Here is a 19,888-nt window from a genome sequence, read left to right as displayed (position 1 = left end):
AAAATAATTGTTCCAATGTGTTTATTTTTTAATTGAATTATTTATGAACAATGTTAACAGAGCTTCAGACTTACTAGCCTGAATCCCGTCTGTAGCTCCGCCCCTAATGATGTCATCACTGGGGGCGGAGCTACACAGACCGGCGGGGACAGAACCAAGGGAGGTAAGTGGACCTCCTGTTCTGTATACACTATATACAGCTATCTATAGAAAGCTGTATTTTCTGTATACCGCCCAGAAGGCTATAGGGGCAGGGAGTACTGTCAGTCTGGTGACAGGATTCCCGACTCCTGTATAGTATACATGGGTACACTATGCCCCCCTGTATACTATATGGACGGGGGAGGTGAATAGTGATGCTATACATCACTCCTCATCTCCTTACACTCTGTGGTCCGGGCGCTCAGCATCCGACCCACAAAGTGGTACCTGAAGACAGTGAAAAAACTGCCACAGTGTACAAATTTGGCTGTTTCCACACACCAGGGAAAACGCCAGAAAAATGGCCAAAACACAGGAAAAACCTGTGGCAGTTTTTCTGGCGTTTTTTTAAGTGTACAAAAAAAACAAATGGAAACCTAGCCTAAGGGGTGCAGTTTTTAAAACAGAGTGATTTATGGGGTAACATACAGGCCCCACAATTCCACTTCAGAACTAAACTGGTCCCTGAAAAATCAGATTTTGAAATTTTCTTGAAAATCTGGAAAATTGCTGCTAAACTTATAAACCTTCTAACATTCTAAAAAAGTAAAAGAATGTTTATCAAACAACAGGAACATAAAGCAGACATATTGTAGATGTGAAATAATTTTGGAGTTTTTAACAAAAAACGTTAAATATATCAATCAAAATGTACCACTAATGTAAAGTACAATATGTCATGAAAATACTATCTCAGAATCACCTTCATAAGTAAAAGCGTTCCAAAGTTATTACCAAATAAGAGGTCACGTAAGATTCTGAAAATTTGCCTTGGTCATTAAAGGGATACTTCCCAGGAAAACTATTTTTTTTTTAAATCAACTGGTGCCAGAAAGTTAAACAGATTTGTAAATTACTTCTATTTAAAAATCTTAATCCTTCCAGTACTTATCAGCTGCTGTATAGTACAGAGGAAGTTCTTTACTTTTTGAATTTCCTTTCTGTTTGACCACAGTGCTCTCTGCTCACACCTCTGTCCATTTTAGGAACTGTCCAGAGAAGGATAGGTTTTCTATGGGGATTTGCTCCTAATCTGGACAGTTCCTAAAAGGTATCAGCAGAGAGCACTATGGTCAGACAGAAAGAAACTTAAAAAAGAAAAGAACTTCCTCTGGAACCTACAGCAGCTGATAAGTACTGTAAAGGTTAAGATTTTTAAATAGAAGTAATTTACAAATCTGTTTAACTTTCTGGGACCAGTTGATATAAAACTTTTTTTTCCAGTGGAGTACCCCTTTAAAGTCAAAACAGGCTAAGGAGTAAAGGGGTTAATAAATTACCCTAAAAGTGTCTGTCTTGTCTCCTGAATGTCCATAATCTGCTATCAGAGCAGCTCCTCCAGAAGTATTTATTTGATTGGCAAGCTTTTGAATAATCACTGCAGCCTTAGGAGATACCTCAATATGATCCCGCTTTTCATCTGTCTACAATAAAATAAATATTCATTATGAAAAATACATAAGTGGAGGGTTTAGAACACACAACTATTTATTAGACATACATTAAGTAATCCCCAGCCAGTCCTTATGAAGGTCTCTTTCATTTTATCTGAATGTAACTCTCAACCACCTCTCAAGAGTAGAATGTGGGTCACAAACGGTACTGTATTTTTCAGTGAGCAGCACTAGTAGGGATAGCTAACATCTTTAACTAGACATTAAACTATTTGATGTCTTTGATTTTAAACTGTAGATTACATTTACACTATGTTTTTGGTGTAAAGTCATCATTTATTTTACTGCATATGGAAAATAGTATGCAACAGGTTTCAGACGCAGTTGGAACATATTACCAATGACATAAAAAAAAATATGGTAAAAATATGGTGAGAGCATATACAGTGGTCCCTCAACATACGATGGTAATTCGTTCCAAATGAACCATCGTTAGTTAAAACCATCATATGTTGAGGGATCCGTGCAATGAAAAGAATAGGAAGTTATACTCACCTGCCCCCGCCGCTCCGGACCGTTATCGCTGCCCTGGATGTCGCCCTCCATTGCTGTCGCCGCGTACCCGCCGCTCCAGACCATCTCTGCTGCTTGGGATCGTCGCTCGGCATCGCCATCATCAAGGCCACTCCTATTGGATAATGGGATGGAGTGCGCAGCGACGTGATGACGACGAAGAAGAGCGACTGCGATGCAGGGGTTCCTGAAGAGAACAGTCCGGAGCGCCAAGGACAGGTGAGTGATCATCACCGTACCACACGGGGCACCATAAAACGGCTATTCTGGGGCAGCTGAAGCAGTCTGCACTGCCGGATAACCGTTTATGCGATGACCCCGACACACAAAAGAATCGTATGTTGATGCTGCCTTCAACATGCGATAACCTCTGAGAGGCCATCGTATGTTGAAATTATCGTATTATTATGACATTATCGTAGGGCCATCGTAGGTCCGGAGGTCACTGTACTTAATATCATTAACATATGACTTTCATGTGTGATTCATCAAAAAAAGATTATTATGATTATTATAGGCTTGATCTACACCGTGCTTTTTTGTATGGTTTTGTTGTGTTTTGAAACACATAAAAATGTATATGTAAAACTGCAGTTGTTAAAGGGGTTATCCAGGAAAAAACTTTTTTTGATATATCAACTGGCTCCAGAAAGTTAAACAGATTTGTAAATTACTTCTATTAAAAAATCTTAATCTTTTCACGACTTATGAGCTTCTGAAGTTAAAGGTGTACTCTAGTGCAGAGTATTCCTGCTTTGTCCTGCCCGGGCTGCAAAATAAATGAAAATAAACCATCACTCACCTCCCTGGGTTCCCGCGAAGCGTCACTACAGCTGATCGGTCTTCTGGTCCATCTCGTTCATACTTCCGGGTGTAACGAAGCATCACATGGTGCTCAGCCTATCGCTGGTGGCCGCGATCTTCTGCCTCGGCCGGCGATAGGCTGAGCGCTATGTGACGCTATGTGAGTGATGGTTTATTTTCATTTATTTTGCCGGCCGGGCAGGACTGAGCAGGAATACTCTGCACTAGAGTACTCCTTTAAGGTTGTTATTTTCTGTCTAAGTGCTCTCTGATGACACGTGTCTCGGGAGACGGCCAGTTTAGTAGCAAATCCTCATAGCAAATCTCTTCTAAACTGAGCGGTTCCCGAGACACATGTCATCAGAGAGCACTTAGACAGAAAAGAGCAACCTTAACTTCAGAAGCTCATAAGTACTGAAAGGATTAAGATTTTTTAATAGAAGTAATTTACAAGTCTGTTTAACTTTCTGGAGCCAGTTGATATATATATATATATATATATATATATATATATATAAATAAAAGTATTTTCCTGGATAACCCCTTTAACTATAATATGCATGCAATGTAGTTTTGGGCAATACCTGTCTGTGGTAGACAGGTATTTCTCAAACATATTCTTTCTACACTTAAAAAAAAAATACATTGGGAACCCAGCATTTATATAGCCATAAAACTACAAAGAACTGATATTATTTGGATTTTTTCAGATGCTAAATATTAATACATTAATTCAAAAGTCAGAAAATATGGCATAAATGAGGAGTCCAGGTAATGGATTTTTTGCACGATCAAGCATTCCATAAAGAGATTCCATCTAGAAGCAATGATTAATAAAATCTATTGTTATAACAATAGAGCAACTGTCAGTGAAATTCTACTTTCACTTACACATTTAGGTGCTTATTGGATATATGAGAAGACCTGAGTATGAAGTGCTTTTACAATACAGTTCCCAAAAAGCCATAACTAAATACAGTTCACAAAAAGCCATAACCAAGGTATACAAACCTGAATAAATGTTTTTGTAAGAAGAATATTGCTAGAACCAACAACAAATCTTAATTTTTGTGGGAATTCTGGATCAACATCAATTAATATTTCACGCCATCCGTCTGAAGTTTTCTATGAAGAACACAAAAATTAATATTTAGGCTCAAAAAATGGGAAGGTAAGGTCTCTAATGTGGTTAAAACTATCTGTGGTGACGTTGAACATCATTTATTTTTACACCAAGCATTTCAGGGCAATGCTGCAAAACCTGTAACTGTCTCTACTGCACCCAATACTTTTAAATTGGTACTGTATTGGTGTCCTGTTATGTGGTCATAGAGATACAGTTTATACACAATCGTGAAGGCGGTGTTCCAGTCCTAGCATCTTAGGTCCTCTTTTACATTTGTACAGGAGAAAAAAGTATTTTTCAATACATACGGTAGTTTGTAACGTTGAAAAAGGACAAGAGTCCAAGTTCAACCTAAAACCGTACTAGAGAAATGCAAACATTAACACCCCCATGAGGCCAATTTCCAACTGTCCCATGATGGAGGAAAAATTCCTTAACTCCAGTATATCAGAACACGTCCCTGGATCAATGTTCACGCCATATAAATCCAGTTTCCTTAACTCTTAATATTATTCCTTCCCAACTGCAATATAATCAGAACACATCCCTGGATCAACATTATATCCACATAAATCTAGTATACATAACTTGTAATATAATATAATATAAAAAAAAAAAAAAAACATCCAGGCCCCCTTCAACCTGTTTATTGAGTCAGACATCACAACCTCATATAGCAGAGTTCCACAGTTTCACTTCTATTACAGTAAAGAATTCCCCTTCTGTGATAATGATAAAACCTTTATTTCCCCTTTATGCCACCTTTGTCATGGTTACTGGCCTAGATAAAAAAAAAAATATCACTACCAAAATCCCTGTACTGTCTAGTCATATATTTATACATTGTAATCAAAACGCCCAAAGACGTTTTTTCTTTAAACTAAATAGCCCAAAGCTTGATAACCTGTCTTGGCACTGTTATCCACCCATACCATCAATTATCCTTGTCGCCTTCCTCTGTACCCTCTCCAGTTTAGTCAAAAGGGGTTCCTGGAGATGGCGTCAGTAGCAGTCAATTAGTGCTGACTGTTGGTGGGAAAATCAGCTACTCTGCGGTGTGGCAGTTTTTCATCAAGCATCCGGAGGAGGTTCACCTAGCCACATGCAAGATATGTCAGCAGAAGGTGAAGCGTGGCCAGGGTCCCAATGTGTGTCAACATATGCTTTGCCACCATAAAGCGGCCTGGGAGAACCGCGGCACCGATGTAGTGGTCCAGCCTGCTGCATCACGCAGTGGCACGCTGCTCCCTCTTTTAGCCAGCTAAGGCTCCACCACCTCAGCCGAAGGGAGCTGTGTGTCATACCCTCCTGCTGTCACTCCAGATGCTCCTGCTCCTCCTACTATTGGTCAGCCATTCCACCAACAATCCATCGGCAAAGCCATGTTTAACCCCTTAAGGACTGAGCCCTTTTTCACCTTAAGGACACCTTAATTTTTTGCAATTCCGACCACTGTCACTTTAAACATTAATAACTCTGGAATGCTTTTAGTTATCAATCTGATTCCGAGATTGTTTTTTCGTAACATATTTTACTTTAACATAGTGGTAAAATTTTGTGGTAACTTGCATCCTTTCTTTGTGAAAAATCCCAAAATTTGATGAAAAATTTGAAAATTTAGCATTTTTCTAACTTTGAAGCTCTCTGCTTGTAAGGAAAATGGATATTCAAAATATTTTTTTTTTTATTCACATATACAATATGTCTACTTTATGTTTGCATCATAAAATTTACGTGTTTTTACTTTTGGAAGACACCAGAGGACTTCATAGTTCAGCAGCAATTTTCCAATTTTTTCACAAAATTTTGAAACTCTCTTTTTTTCAGGGACCAGTTCAGGTTTGAAGTGGATTTGAAGGGTCTTCATATTAGAAATACCCCATAAATTACCCCATTATAAAAACTGCACCCCCCAAAGTATTCAAAATGACATTCAGTCAGCGTTTTAACCCTTTAGGTGTTTCACAGGAATAGCAGCAAAGTGAAGGAGAAAATTCACAATCTTCATTTTTTACAATCGCATGTTTTTGTAGACCCAATTTTTGAATTTTTGCAAGGGGTAAAAAGGAGAAAATTTTTACTTGTATTTGAAACCCAATTTCTCTCGAGTAAGCACATACCTCCTATGTCTATGTTAATTGTTCGGCGGGCGCAGTAGAGGGCTCAGAAGGGAAGGAGCGACAAATGGTTTTTGGGGGGCATGTCACATTTAGGAAGCCCCCATGGTGCCAGAACAGCAAAAAAAAAAACACATGGCATACCATTTTGGAAACTAGACCCCTCGGGGAACATAACAAGGGGTAAAGTAAACCTTAATACCCCACAGGTGATTCACGACTTTTGCATACGTTAAAAAAAAAAAATTAAAAAAAAATTCCCTAAAATGCTTGGTTTCCCAAAAGTTTTACATTTTTAAAAAAGGTAATAGCAGAAAATACACCCCAAAATTTGAAGCCCAATTTCTCCCGATTCAGAAAACACCCCATATGGTGGTGAAAAGTGCTCTGCTGGCGCACTACAGGTCTCAGAAGAGAAGGAGTCACATTTGGCTTTTTTGAAGGAAATTTTGCTCTGGGGGCATGCGGGCATTTAGGAAGCCCCTATGGTGCCAGGACAGCAAAAAAAAAAACACATGGCATACCATTTTGGAAACTAGACCCCTTGTGGAACGTAAAAAGGGGTAAAGTGAACCTTAATACCCCAAAGGGGTTTCACAACTTTTGCATATGTAAAAAAAAAAAAAAAAAAAAATATTACCTAAAATGCTTGGTTTCCCAAAAAATTAACATTTTTACAAAGGGTTAAAGCAGAAAATACCCCCCAAAATTTGAAGCCCAATTTCTCCCGATTCAGAAAACGCCCCATATGGGGGTGAAAAGTGCTCTGCTGGCGCACTACAGGTCTCAGAAGAGAAGGAGTCACATTTGGCTTTTTGAAAGCAAATTTTGCTCTGGGGGCATGTCGCATTTAGGAAGCCCCTATGGTGCCAGGACAGCAAAAAAAAAAACACATAGCATACCATTTTGGAAACTAGACCCCTCGGGGAACGTAACAAGGGGTTAAGTGAACCTTAATACCCCACAAGTGTTTCACGACTTTTGCATATGTAAAAAAAATAAAAAAAAATTTTACCTAAAATGCCTCTTTTCCCAAAAATTTTACATTTTTAAAAAGGGTAAAAGCAGAAAATATCCCCCAAAATTTGTAACACAATTTCTCCCGAGTACGGCGATACCCCATATGTGGCCCTAAACTGTTGCCTTGAAATACCACAGGGCTCCAAAGTGAGAGCGCCATGCGCATTTGAGGCCTAAATTAGGGACTTGCATAGGGGTGGATATAGGGGTATTCTACGCCAGTGATTCCCAAACAGGGTGCCTCCAGCTGTTGTAAAACTCCCAGCATGCCTGGACAGTCAGTGGCTATCTGGCAATACTGGGAGTAGTTGTTTTGCAACAGCTGGAGGCTCCGTTTTGGAAACAGTGGCGTACCAGACGTTTTTCATTTTTATTGGGGAGGGGGGCTGTGTAGGGGTATGTGTATATGTAGTGATTTTTACTTTTTATTTTATTGTGTGTTAGTGTAGTGTAGTGTTTTTAGGGTACAGTCACACGGGCGGGGGTTCACAGTAGTTTCACGCTGGCAGTTTGAGCCGCAGCTCAAACTTGCAGCCGGATACTTACTGTAATCCTCCGCCCATGTGAGTGTACCCTGTACGTTCACATTGGGGGGGAACATCCAGCTGTTGCAAAACTACAACTCCCAGCATGTACGGTCTATCAGTGCATGCTGGGAGTTGTAGTTTTGCAACCGCTGGAGGCTCCGTTTTGGAAACCGTGGCGTACCAGACGTTTTTCATTTTTATTGGGGAGGGAAGGGGGGCTGTGTAGGGGTATGTGTATATGTAGTGTTTTTTACTTTTTATTGTGTGTTAGTGTAGTGTAGTGTTTTTAGGGTACAGTCGCATGGGCGGGGGGGTTCACAGTAGTTTCTCGCTGGAGGTTTGAGTAGCGGCAGAAAATTTGCCACACCTCAAACTTGCAGCCGGATACTTGCTGTAATCCTCCGCCCATGTGAGTGTACCCTGTACGTTCACATTGGGGGGGGAACATCCAGCTGTTGCAAAACTACAACTCCCAGCATGTACGGTCTATCAGTGCATGCTGGGAGTTGTAGTTTTGCAACAGCTGGAGGCACACTGGTTGTGAAACACAGAGTTTGGTAACAAACTCAGTGTTTTGCAACCAGTGTGCCTTCAGCTGTTGCAAAAGCTACAACCCCCAGCATGTACGGACAGCGGAAGGGCATGCTGGGGACTGTAGTTATGCAACAGCTGGAGACACACTGGTTTGCTACATAACTCAGTGTGCCTTCAGCTGTTGCAAAACTACAACTCCCAGCAGTCACCGACAGCCAATGGGCATGCTGGGAGTTGTAGTTATGCAACCAGCAGATGCACTACTACAACTCCCAGCATGCACTTTAGCTGTTGGTGCAAGCTGGGAGTTGTAGTTACACAACAGCTGAAGGTACACTTTTCCATAGAAAAAATGTGCCTCCAGCTGTTGCAAAACTACAAGTCCCTGCATGCCCATAAGGGCATGCTGGGAGTTGTGGTGGTCTGCCTCCTGCTGTTGCATAACTACAGCTCCCAGCATGCCCTTTTTGCATGCTGGGAGCTGTTGCTAAGCAACAGCAGGAGGCGGTCACTCACCTCCAACGATCCAGCCGCATGAGGTCAGTCCCTCATCGTCGCCGTCGCTCCTGGGGCCCCGATCCCAACATTGACGCCGGGGATCGGGGTCCCCAGCACCTGGGGTGCACGTCCCGCTCACGTCCTCCGGAAGAGGGGCGGAGCGGGTTGCGGGAGTGACACACACAGCAGGCGCCCTGATTGGTCGGCCGGCCGACGAATCAGGGCGATCGTGAGGTGGCACCAGTGCCACCTCACCCCTGTAGGCTCTGGCTGTTCGGGGCCGTCGGAGACTGCCCCGAACAGCCTGTAATTCCGGGTCACCGGGTCACTGGAGACCCGATTGACCCGGAATCTGCCGCAGATCGTTGGACTGAATTGTCCAGCGATCTGCGGCCATCGCCGACATGGGGGGGCATAATGACCCCCCTGGGTGATATGCCCCGATGCCTGCTGAACGATTTCAGCAGGCATCAGGCACCGCCTCCCCTCCAGCTAGCGGCGGGGGGCCGGGATTTGACAGGACGTACTCAAACGTCTTGAGTCCTTAAGGACTCGGAAAAGGGGCCGTTTGAGTACGTCCTGCGTCCTTAAGGGGTTAAGAGACAACAGTATGCACCCACTCATCCAACAGCGCAGAAGCTTAATGTGCCGCTGTCGAAGTTGCTGGTGCTGCAGTCCCTCCCTTTTCAAGTGGTGTACTTTGCACCTTTCAGTGAACTGATGGCTTGTGCCGAGCCGAGGTGGAGAGTGCCAAGCTGTCATTTCTTTGTGAAGAAGGCAGTACTAGCCCTGCGCAATTTTGTGGAAAAGAAGATGGGCCAGTCCTTGAGTCCTGTCGGTGTGTACCAAAGTGCATGGCAGCGCCGACGTCTGGTGATGTAACTATGGTCAGGGACAATCCTTTACAGCTCACTGGGTGTGGATGTGGTTCACGCCGCTTCCTCCTCCACGCTCTTAGGCCATTGGTCCTGTGACAGTGTGCGACTTCGCCTCCTTATCCTCCTTATTTTGCTTTGGAAACGATGGCTGGTCAGGGCACTGGAGATGTGGCGCCTACATCTCACGGCCACATGAGCTCTGTGGGGACTGAACTGTGGGAGGAGGGGCACAGTTTCGGTTTCTCCAAATGGGAGGTTTTCTAGTAATCTGACAGGAGAGGAGGAGCAGGAGCAGCCAGAGGAGCTAGAGGGTTATGAGGAAGGCAAGACAGAGGACCCAGGCCCACCGTGGCAGTATGAAGTGGAGATGGAGGTAGGGAGTCCCTCCGAGTCACTTGCACAAATAGCACGATGCATGCTCGCTTGCGTAGTGACAGCCAAATTGTCACCATTGGGCAGCGGGATGACTTACATAGTTACATAGTTAGTACGGTCGAAAAAAGACATATGTCCATCAAGTTCAACCAGGGAATTAAGGGGTAGGGGTGTGGCGCGATATTGGGGAAGGGATGGGATTTTATATTTTCTGGACTTCTGGATCTCCACCTTATTGGACCCTCACTACCACCACAAAATAGGGGCCATTTTTAAACCCACTGAGAGGGAGGACAAACTGACCTACTACAGAGGTATCCTATGTAGTCAGCGCCCTCGTCCATCCTCTCGCAGGTCTGAATCGGGGGCCCCCTGCCCTCACCTTCCACTGCCATGGCTGCCGGGGAGGGATGGGGTGGCAGGAGCAGTACCAGCTCCATCAGCAGCAACCTGAGTCTACAGTTGCTGATGAGTAACTTTCCTTACCCGCATAGTGAAGCAACTCATCAGCAGCAGGTACACCAAGAGCAGGACCTTAACCAGCAGGTGGTGCCATACCTTGACATGCCTATGCCAAGACACATGAAAATCCACTGGACTTCTGGGCAGCCAAACTTGATTTGTAGACTTGTAGTAAAAATGAACCTTCTCAGTGGCCGCTGCTCAAAACTCCAGTAGCATCAAGATGGAAGCCAAGATAGGGTTAAAGTGCTAGGAAGCACTATGTTTATTTAAATGCATAACCAATAGATGCATTTTGGAGGGTCAATCCTCCTTCCTCAGACTGGTGAGCATCCTGTCCTCTGCAGGGACTCCAACTCCAGGCTATGCCATTCAGCCACTATATGGCCTCCTCATGCTTCAGCCAACTCCAGGCTGTGCCTTTCAGCCACAATATGGTCTCCTCATGCTTTAGCCAAATACAGGTTGTGCCATTCAGACAGTATATGGTCTCCCCATGCAGCCACAAAGTCCAGGCAGTCATTCAGGCACTATATGGTCTCCTCATATTGATGCTACCTCCAGGCTGTCTCATTCAGCCACTAAATGGTCTCCTCCTACTGATGCCACCTCCAGGCTCTGTAATTGTGCTGCCATGTGACATGTGACTCCTTGTTAGATTTGCTCCTTTGTACCCACAGGCCAGAGCCTGGGACACTAAAACCTGGGAGTTAAAAGTTCAATTTCAATTTAAAAATCGTAAATTTGCATTTAAAATTCTTAAATTTCAATGGTCTCCTCATGCTTCTGCCAACTCCAGGCTGTGCCATTCAGCCAATATATGGTTTACTGATGCTGCTGGGCCTGGGTCTGGGCCTAAGAATGTTGTTATGGTAGCACTAGCTACCGTAAAGCTTTAAAGCGTACCCGTCAGATCACTCAAAAAAAGTAAACTGTTATGTGTTGCTCAGTTTCTCATCCTTATCATGTACATGTACTTTTTTATGTGTCTGTGACCTACATTTCTCTCAGAATTAGCTTTATTTCTGAAATACCTTAATTTTGTCCACCAGAAGCAGGGGGGCGGGTCCTCACTGTGATAACCACTCCCCCTCCTCAGTCCAGTGTTTCCCAACCAGTGTGCCTCCAGCTGTTGCAAAACTACAGCTCCCAGGATGCCCACACATCATTTGGCTGTGCAGGCATGCTGGGAGTTTTAGTTTTGCAACAGCTGGAGGCATATGATTGTAGTCTCCCTTTATTACACGCACATACACACACTGGCTTCATATATTCTTACACATACACATTAGATAGACGCACTGATATACACACATGCACATATATCCACACACATATACATGCAGGGACACTTACTTTTTCATCTGCAATGCAATGTGTTTCTGCCTCTCTCACACAGCAGACATCAGTGAGAACCTGGCAGCAGTCTTCCTGCCCCTCCCCCTCCCCTTTACAAGAGTGTGCAGTGTGTACAACCCCTCCAACGTCCAGGACGAAGCAGTGTACACAGCAGGACTGAATGCATTCCAGATTGAATGAAATACTGAAAATTTTCTAATGAAAGCAATTGCAAAACCACTGGTAGCGTTCATACGCAGCAAATAGGCGATTTATAGAATCTCTAATTCAGCTGGTTGATCATTAAAGTTTGACAAAACTGACATGCAGTGTGAGGTTCTCTCCCAGAGGTCTGACAGATTACCGGAGAACTCATCTTTAGTTTTCCCTGATTTTCTGAGTCTGTATTATTGTACGTTTGGGTCTTACACTTTGTTTGGTAATATCTGCTGGATCTGTTCCCTGTACAACTGCCGGTTCAATGGCATGAAGTATCTGTGTTGATTCAGCCATAAAAGAGTGTTCAGAGCCTTGCCTAGACATTTTTTACTGTTTTGCGAAAAATTGTACTGTCTCTTTAAGAAGACAAACAGCAGCTTCAACAAGCGAGGTAACAGTTCAATGTAGAGAAACATTTTTCAACATTCATGTGAAGTGAAGTAAGCTTGTGAGCAACCATGTGCTTCACAAGATGGCGGATGGCACTGAGCTTATTGCAGATTAGGCACACACATATACGCAGGGAAGAGGAATTCTATGCATCTTTTGAATTTTCTGACTCTGATTGTTGTGATATGGCTGGCCTGAATAAGCAGATATAACCACTGTGGTCAATCCTTATGAGATAGCTGAACTCACCAATACTGTTTTCATCCACAAGCTGATTTATTCTGTACATCAAACAGGAATACAGCAGAATGAATGGAATTCAGTAGTATGGGGTCAAAAGTTGATACATGAGTCCCTATTACATGTGGCAGATACAGGCATCCATGACACAGGAAGTGATGCACTAAGCAGGGGTGTGGTGACATACAAAGGAAATGAGTCCTAGCTTTAAGGAGAGAGAAACATGTGCATTACCATAAAGGCCACAAGGTGGCAGCAAATAACTAACCATAGAAAAATCCATAGGAAATGGAACGAAGAATAAACTATGTAAATTCCATCTACAATCATGAGAATATTAACTGTGTAACAGCACACAAGGAGAAATACTACCACTATACATATTACCATCATACTGTTACTGACCACATACTGAGACCAATAAGGCTAGGTTCACATTGCCACTCATCCGACCCTTCAAGGGTCTGATCAGCTCTTATTTATCCGATCGGACCCCGAAACAGGTCGAATGCAGACGGTCATTTGCATGGGGTCTGTTGATGATCCGGTAATTTTACAGAAATTTAGCTTTGAAAAAAAAAAAAAATAGTGCTTACACTTTTTTTTCCCCGACAAATTCCCGTTGTTCTGGCCAGATTGCCAACAGGCAATGTGAACAAGGTCTTTTAACAGAATACAAGGGACAATAATACCATCACACCTGAACCATATATCACCACGGAAGGACTATTACTATTACACTGCTACTGAATAAAATCCATTATATCAAACCCAATATCCCCCACAATGTCCCTTTATAGGGGTTAGGTCCCCCATGCTGTCCCTATATAAGAATTGCGTGCCCCACACTGTCCTTATATGAGTTATATAAGAATTGTGTCCCCACACAGGATGTGTGCAAGTTGTTCATTTGGAAGCCCAGATCCTGGATCTAATGGATAAACTGGCAACACTGAGACGCATTGACAACTTGGAGAGGCGTCTAACTGGGTTACAGTTAGAAAATGGGGTAGAGTGAAAAGTGTCAGGAAGGCTAGTCCTGATCTGGCACACCCCAACAAGTTTGCCCGGTTGGCAGATGAGGGGGATGCCTTTTCAGAGCTAACAGTACTGCAGCAAGATACTGCCTCTGACCGCCAGGGGGGTGTCTGCTCCAGTAAGGAGGGAGGGAGGAGTTCAGGGCAGGCCAGACAGGTACTGGTAGTGGGGGACTTAATTATTAGGGGGACAGACAGGGTGATCTGTCACAAAGACCGGGATCGCCGAACAGTGTCTCCCTGGCGCTTGAGTTTAGCACATCGTGAATCGGGTTGACAGGTTGCTGGGTGGGGCTGGAGAGGACCCAGCGGTCATAGTACATATTGGCACCAATGACAAAGTAAGAGGTAGGTGGAGTGTCCTTAAAAATGATTTCAGGGACTTAGGCCGCAAGCATAAGGCAAGGACCTCCATGGTAATATTTTCTGATATATTACCTGTACCACGAACCACACTAGAGAGGCAGTGGGAGATTAGAGAGGTAAGCAAGTGGCTCAGAAGCTGGTGTAGGAAGGAGGGGTTTGGGTTCATGGAGAACTGGGCCAACTTCGCTGTCGGTTACCGGCTCTACCGTAGGGACGGGCTGCACCTAAATGGGGAGGGTGCAGCTGTGCTTGGGGAGAAGATGGCTAGAAGGGTGGAGGAGTGTTTAAACTAGGCATTGGGGGGTAGGGAACCTACAACATAAAGGGGGAAGATAGTGTAGATAGAGAGGGGGGGAATTATTAATGTACTTGGGGGGTGGAGCAGAGGGAGGGGTTAGAATAGTTTATAGGGATAGGCTTCATAGAAGAAGAAAAAAAAAACATACACCATTGAATTGCATGTTGACTAATGCCAGAAGTCTATCCAATAAAACTGACAAACTGGAGTTGATAATGTCTGAGGAGGATTATGACATAGTGGGTATAACAGAGACTTGGTTGGACGATAGCTGTGACTGGGCGGTCAACATACAGGGTTATAGTCTATTCTGGAAGGATCGGACAAAACGGAAAGTGGGAGGAGTTTGCTTTATGTAAAGTCCAGTCTGAAGGCCACATTGCGGGAGGATATATGGGAGGGAAATGATAATGTGGAGTCATTATGGGTAGAAATATATGGAGATGAAAATAAAAAAATTCTGATAGGGGTTTGCTATAAGCCACCAAATATAACGGAAGAGGCAGAAGATCAATTAATGAGGCAAATAAACAAGGAAGCAAATCAGAATGAAGTGATAATAATGGGGGACTGCAACTATCCTGATATAAACTGGGATTAAGACCTTTGAATCTCATAAAGGAAACAGGTTTCTGATTAAAGCTAAGGACAATTATCTATCCCAAATGGTGCAGGGCCCGAAAAGAGGCGGCTCTACTAGACTTAATATTAACCAACAGACCTGACAGAGTAACTAATGTGCATGTAGAAGGACACCTAGGAAACAAAGATCATAATATAATACATTATAACTTGTTCTTCAATAAGGGAATCTTGCAAGGGGCCACAAAAACAATGAACTTTAAGAAGGCAAAGTTTGACCAACTCAGAGAAGCCCTTAACAATATAAAATGGGATAATGTCCTCAAAAAAAATAAACGGCTCTCCGGCGGCGCTGGTTGCTGCAGCTGCCGCCGTTCCGGGCTGTTTCAACTGCGGAGGAGCGGAGCTTCAAATCTCCAGGGTATGTCATGTGACGTTAAATCGTCACATGACATTGCCATGTCTCACTGAGATTCACTCAATGACTGTCTGCTGCGGGCCGAGTGGTGAGCCATACCGGCCGTCCCCCAGCTGATTCCCAGCCGATCGCCACGGCCGGCTATTAACCCTTTAGATCACTGCTGTCAAAGCTGACAGAGGCATCTAAAGGAAGCTTTGAACGCTCCCTGGTGGTCCAGTGGGGTGGATCACCCCCCACAGCGTGATTGCGGGGGGCGATCCACTGTGGAGGTAGCCGGAGGGCTTACCTCTGCTTCCATGCTGGCTGCTGTGCTCTAAATGGCCAGGCTTTATCAATAGAGCACAGATCACACAGATCAATATGGTTCTATGCAACCATAATGATCTGTATGAGGTATCTAATGATTCCTCCTAAAAGTGTAAAAAAGAAAAAAAGTTTAAAAACACACACATTAAATGGGAGACTTTTAAATATATCTTAAACTCTCACCGTAAGATGTATATACCTAATGGGAATGGTCAGAAATAAAAGAAAACCAATATGAATGAATAAAAATGTTAAGGGGGCAATAAATGACAAAAAAAAAAGCATTTAAACTACTAAAACAGGACGGCAGTGAAGAAGCATTAAAAAGCTATAGAAAAAAAAAGTAAAATATGTAAAAAACTGATAAAAGCAGCAAAAATAGAGACAGAAAGAGAGTAAAACTAACCCCAAAATGTTCTTTAACTATATAAAAAGCAAAAAAAGGTCAAAAATGAAAGTGTTGACCCTTTAAAAAATGATGAGGAAGAAATTATATCAGGAAAAATCAAATATATTAAACAAATTCTTCTCCACTGTATTCACCGAAGAAAATGAAATTCCAGGCGAAATACAGCGAGATAAGGTAAAACTTCCCTTTACAAGTACCCTGTCTAACCCAGGAAGAAGTACAGTGCCACCTACAAAAAAATCAAAATAGACAAATCACCAGGTCCAGATGGCATTCACCCCCGTGTTCTAAAGGAATTAAGTAATGTAATAGACAGACTCCTATTTTTAATATTCAGGGACTCTATAGTAACAGGTACTGTTCCCCAGGGCTGGTGCATGGCAAATGTGGTGCCAATATTTAAAAAAGGATCAAAAGGTGACCCCAGGAATTATAGATCTGTTAGATCTTCAACACCTGGACTCCCTTGTCTTGCGGGATCCGGGTGTAGAGACACGCTACATCCACCGAGGCCAGTTGGTAGCCCTCCTGCCAAGCTATATTATGTAATGCTCTAAAAAATCATGGTGTCCTGCAGATAAGTCAGGAGATGCTTTAATAATGGACAGATCAGCCAGTCTACGTACTTAGATAAGCCCTCAGTCACTGAGCCAATCCCCGAGACAATGGGTCTGCCGGGGGATGGCTCAGTGACTTGCGGACTTTTGGGAGATAATACCAATAAGGTCTACCTGGATATTTAGGTAAAAGCTTCACAGCGGTTTTTAATGAGATCACTCCCTGTTCCACGTATTTCCATAAGAAGGACTGTAACTGTGCTAGATATTTAACTGTAGGATCTGAGGTTAATGGATGGTAAATGTTAATATTGTGGAGCTGATGGTGTGCTTCTGCAATATATTGTTCCCGCGTCAGCACCACAATATTACCCCCTTTGTCTGCCTTTCTGAACACTAAATTGGTTTGCGATTTCAACCATTTGACAGTCTGATGCTCTTTTGTAGTTAGGTTACCAACTGCCTCTGGATAAATCAGAGATCTGATATCATTAGTGACCAGACTAGAGAAAATTTCCAATGATCCTCCAGGTATTAAGTGGGGGGAAAAATGTAGACTTATTACCCCCTACAAAAGGTTGGATCTCTAATGGGCCCTCTATAGTGGATGAGATATTATCAGAGGACAGACCACACAACAGCTCCACAGCTTCTCCCAGCTCCTGGGTGAGGTCAATTACGACGCTGAAACCCAAGGACCTCACTGACATAGGTATCTCGCACGGATTACTTCCTGGAGTAAAAGTCTCTTTCTTAGAGAAATGCTTATGCAAATAGACCAAAAGACGGCGGTGACCGCCACAAGATGTTATTACAGAAAGAATCCTCCTGGATCCTGAAGACCAATGCATTGGGAGCCTCAGGGCTGAATGATATGAGCGTATTCTTATGATCTTTGCTGTAGTTCCCTTTGCATTTTTCTAATGTTTTTATATTGCACATACCTGTTTTATAATGATCTGTCAGTAGCGCTGTTGTGCGCATGCGCCGGCATAGGTTTCACTGGTTGCCGCGGCGATGCCGCAGTGCTGACGTATATCAGCAGCGACGCAGCCGCGTCACAGTTTTGAGCCGGAAGAAGCGTATACCGCGAAACGTCGCTCTACTCTGTTATCCTGTTTGTTATTTGCACCCTGATTCTCTGAATAAAGCTTCGTGGAACACAGTGAGTTGCCGTCTGACTTTCTCCTTCAGTTTGGATTGCTGTCTTTGCCTTTGGGACGTTGCACCGCTATCTCCACACACAGAATAAGCAGTAGCAGTGCATCACTGGGAGACACTGCATGTCAGGACTCTATGAGGTAGTGCCAGCTTTACTCTCCTTCTTGCTGTACAATTGTTTTGCTGATACTTTCAAGCTTGAGTACACCTGAAATTATCCTGCACTTCTTGTCATCCTGCTATGGAGATGGAAGAAGAGCCCTCACAAGATGCCGGGACTGCACTAAATATGGGTCGCACAGACGCAGGGAATTTTTTTATGTCGGTTGACAGTAAAGATGAACTACAGCTATTGAGCACCAGAGCGCTCGAAGACCGAGTGACCTCATTAGCAGAGAAAGAAGTGAGACTCTTCTGGTCTATTAACTCCCTTCGCTCCTACAGCGAATGCCAGCGCGTTCCTCGGAGACTCCGTGCATTCAAGGAACCATCTCAATTCTTGGAGGATGAGGAATTTCTGGTGGAATGGAGGGAAGCTCATCAACAACACTCCCTCAATTTGCTGCGCATCATCTTGAAACGCAATGAGGTGGAATATGAGAACACCACAGCACGGCTCTGTAAAGCAAAAACAGAGCTGCGCACGCAACTAACAGAAGAACCCTTTTCTACCTTCTCCAAGAAGTTGAATAAGAAATTATTGGTAACACAAGCAGATATAAAAGATAGAAAAAGGGACAAATTTATCTGGGACAAGACCGACTACGAGACCAGTAAAGTCTTTGACTGGGGTAGCAAGAAACAGCAGAAAAGACACACACAATACTCTAGAAGGAAGCCACAAGAATTTTGGACCACCGACTCCGACTCGAGGGTTTCGGACGATCAAGGAACACCTGCAAACTCTGCCTCCACGCATTCCCAGAACCCCCCTTTAGGAGGAGGACCAGGCAGGGCCGCCGCAAAAAGAACAGGGCAGAACCGTGGAGGTTACAAGAGAAAGCAGGTATCCTGGAAGCAGTGAGCGAGACGGGTAAGACACCCATATATAATGTTATCAACTTGACTGATGTTGAATTGTCATCTGAATGCCTTACAGTGTTGTGTTATGGACTGAACTTTTGCCTAACTGAGGCCTTTGATTTTGCGAACTTTCAAGTGGACTTATTTAAGTCAATACGCAAAATTAATTTGCATAATCATCTCTCTAAGAAAGAGACTTTTACTCCATGAAGTAAACCAGGCGAGATACCTATGTCAGTGAGCTCCTTGGGTTTCAGCGTCGTAACCGACCTCACCCAGGAGCTGGGAGAAGCTGTGGAGCTGTTGTGTGGTCTGTCCTCTGATAATATCTCATCCACTATAGAGGGCCCATTAGAGAGCCAACCTTTTGTAGGGGGTAATAAGTCTACATTTTGCCCCCCCTTAATACCTGGAGGATCATTGGAAATTTTCTCTAGTCTGGTCACTTATGATATCAGATCTCTGATTTATCCAGAGGCAGTTGGTAACCTAACTACAAAAGAGCATCAGGCTCTCAAATGGTTGAAATCGCAAACCAATTTAGAGTTCAGAAAGGCAGACAAAGGGGTTAATATTGAAGTGCTGATGTGGGAACAATATATTGCAGAATGCCAGTGTATTGTTGTTCTCAGGACTGGAGGTGGTACATAGACCAAAAGACGGCGGTGACCGCCACAAGATGTTATTACAGAAAGAATCCTCCTGGATCCTGAAGATCAATGCATTGGGAGCCTCAGGGCTGAATGATAAGAGCGTATTCTTATGATCTTTACTGTAGTTCACTTTGCATTTTTCTAATGTTTTTATATTGCACATACCTGTTTTATAATGATCTGTCAGCAGCGCTGTTGTGCGCATGCGCCGGCATATGTTTTACTGGTCACCGCGGCGGTGTTGCTGCTGATATAAGTCAGCACTGCAGCATCGCCGCCGCGTCACAGTATTGAGCCGGAAGAAGCGTATGCCACGAAACGTCGCTCTACTCTGTTATCCTGTTTGTTATTTGCACCCTGATTCTCTGAATAAAGCTTC

The 19,888-nt window shown here is 43.6% G+C and overlaps 1 protein-coding gene across 4 annotated transcripts in view; it reads right to left on the bottom strand.

Annotated features, from left to right (window-relative positions):
- The window catches only part of NDUFAF7 (NADH:ubiquinone oxidoreductase complex assembly factor 7), a 262,505-nt gene that overhangs the window by 74,030 nt on the left and 168,587 nt on the right, over positions 1-19,888 (bottom strand). For all 4 annotated transcript variants that reach the window (XM_056566974.1, XM_056566973.1, XM_056566976.1 and 1 more), the window contains 2 exons: positions 3,984-4,097; positions 1,482-1,625 (listed from right to left, as the gene is read on the bottom strand). In XM_056566974.1, the coding sequence (XP_056422949.1) occupies positions 1,482-1,625; positions 3,984-4,097 (258 nt within the window). The remainder of the gene's footprint in view (positions 1-1,481; positions 1,626-3,983; positions 4,098-19,888) is intronic.

This window comes from Hyla sarda, chromosome 3, assembly GCF_029499605.1.
Source record: "Hyla sarda isolate aHylSar1 chromosome 3, aHylSar1.hap1, whole genome shotgun sequence".
NCBI lineage: Eukaryota > Metazoa > Chordata > Amphibia > Anura > Hylidae > Hyla > Hyla sarda.
The sequence above is the reverse complement of the archived record's forward strand: the minus strand, read 5'-3'. Positions and strand labels throughout refer to the sequence as shown.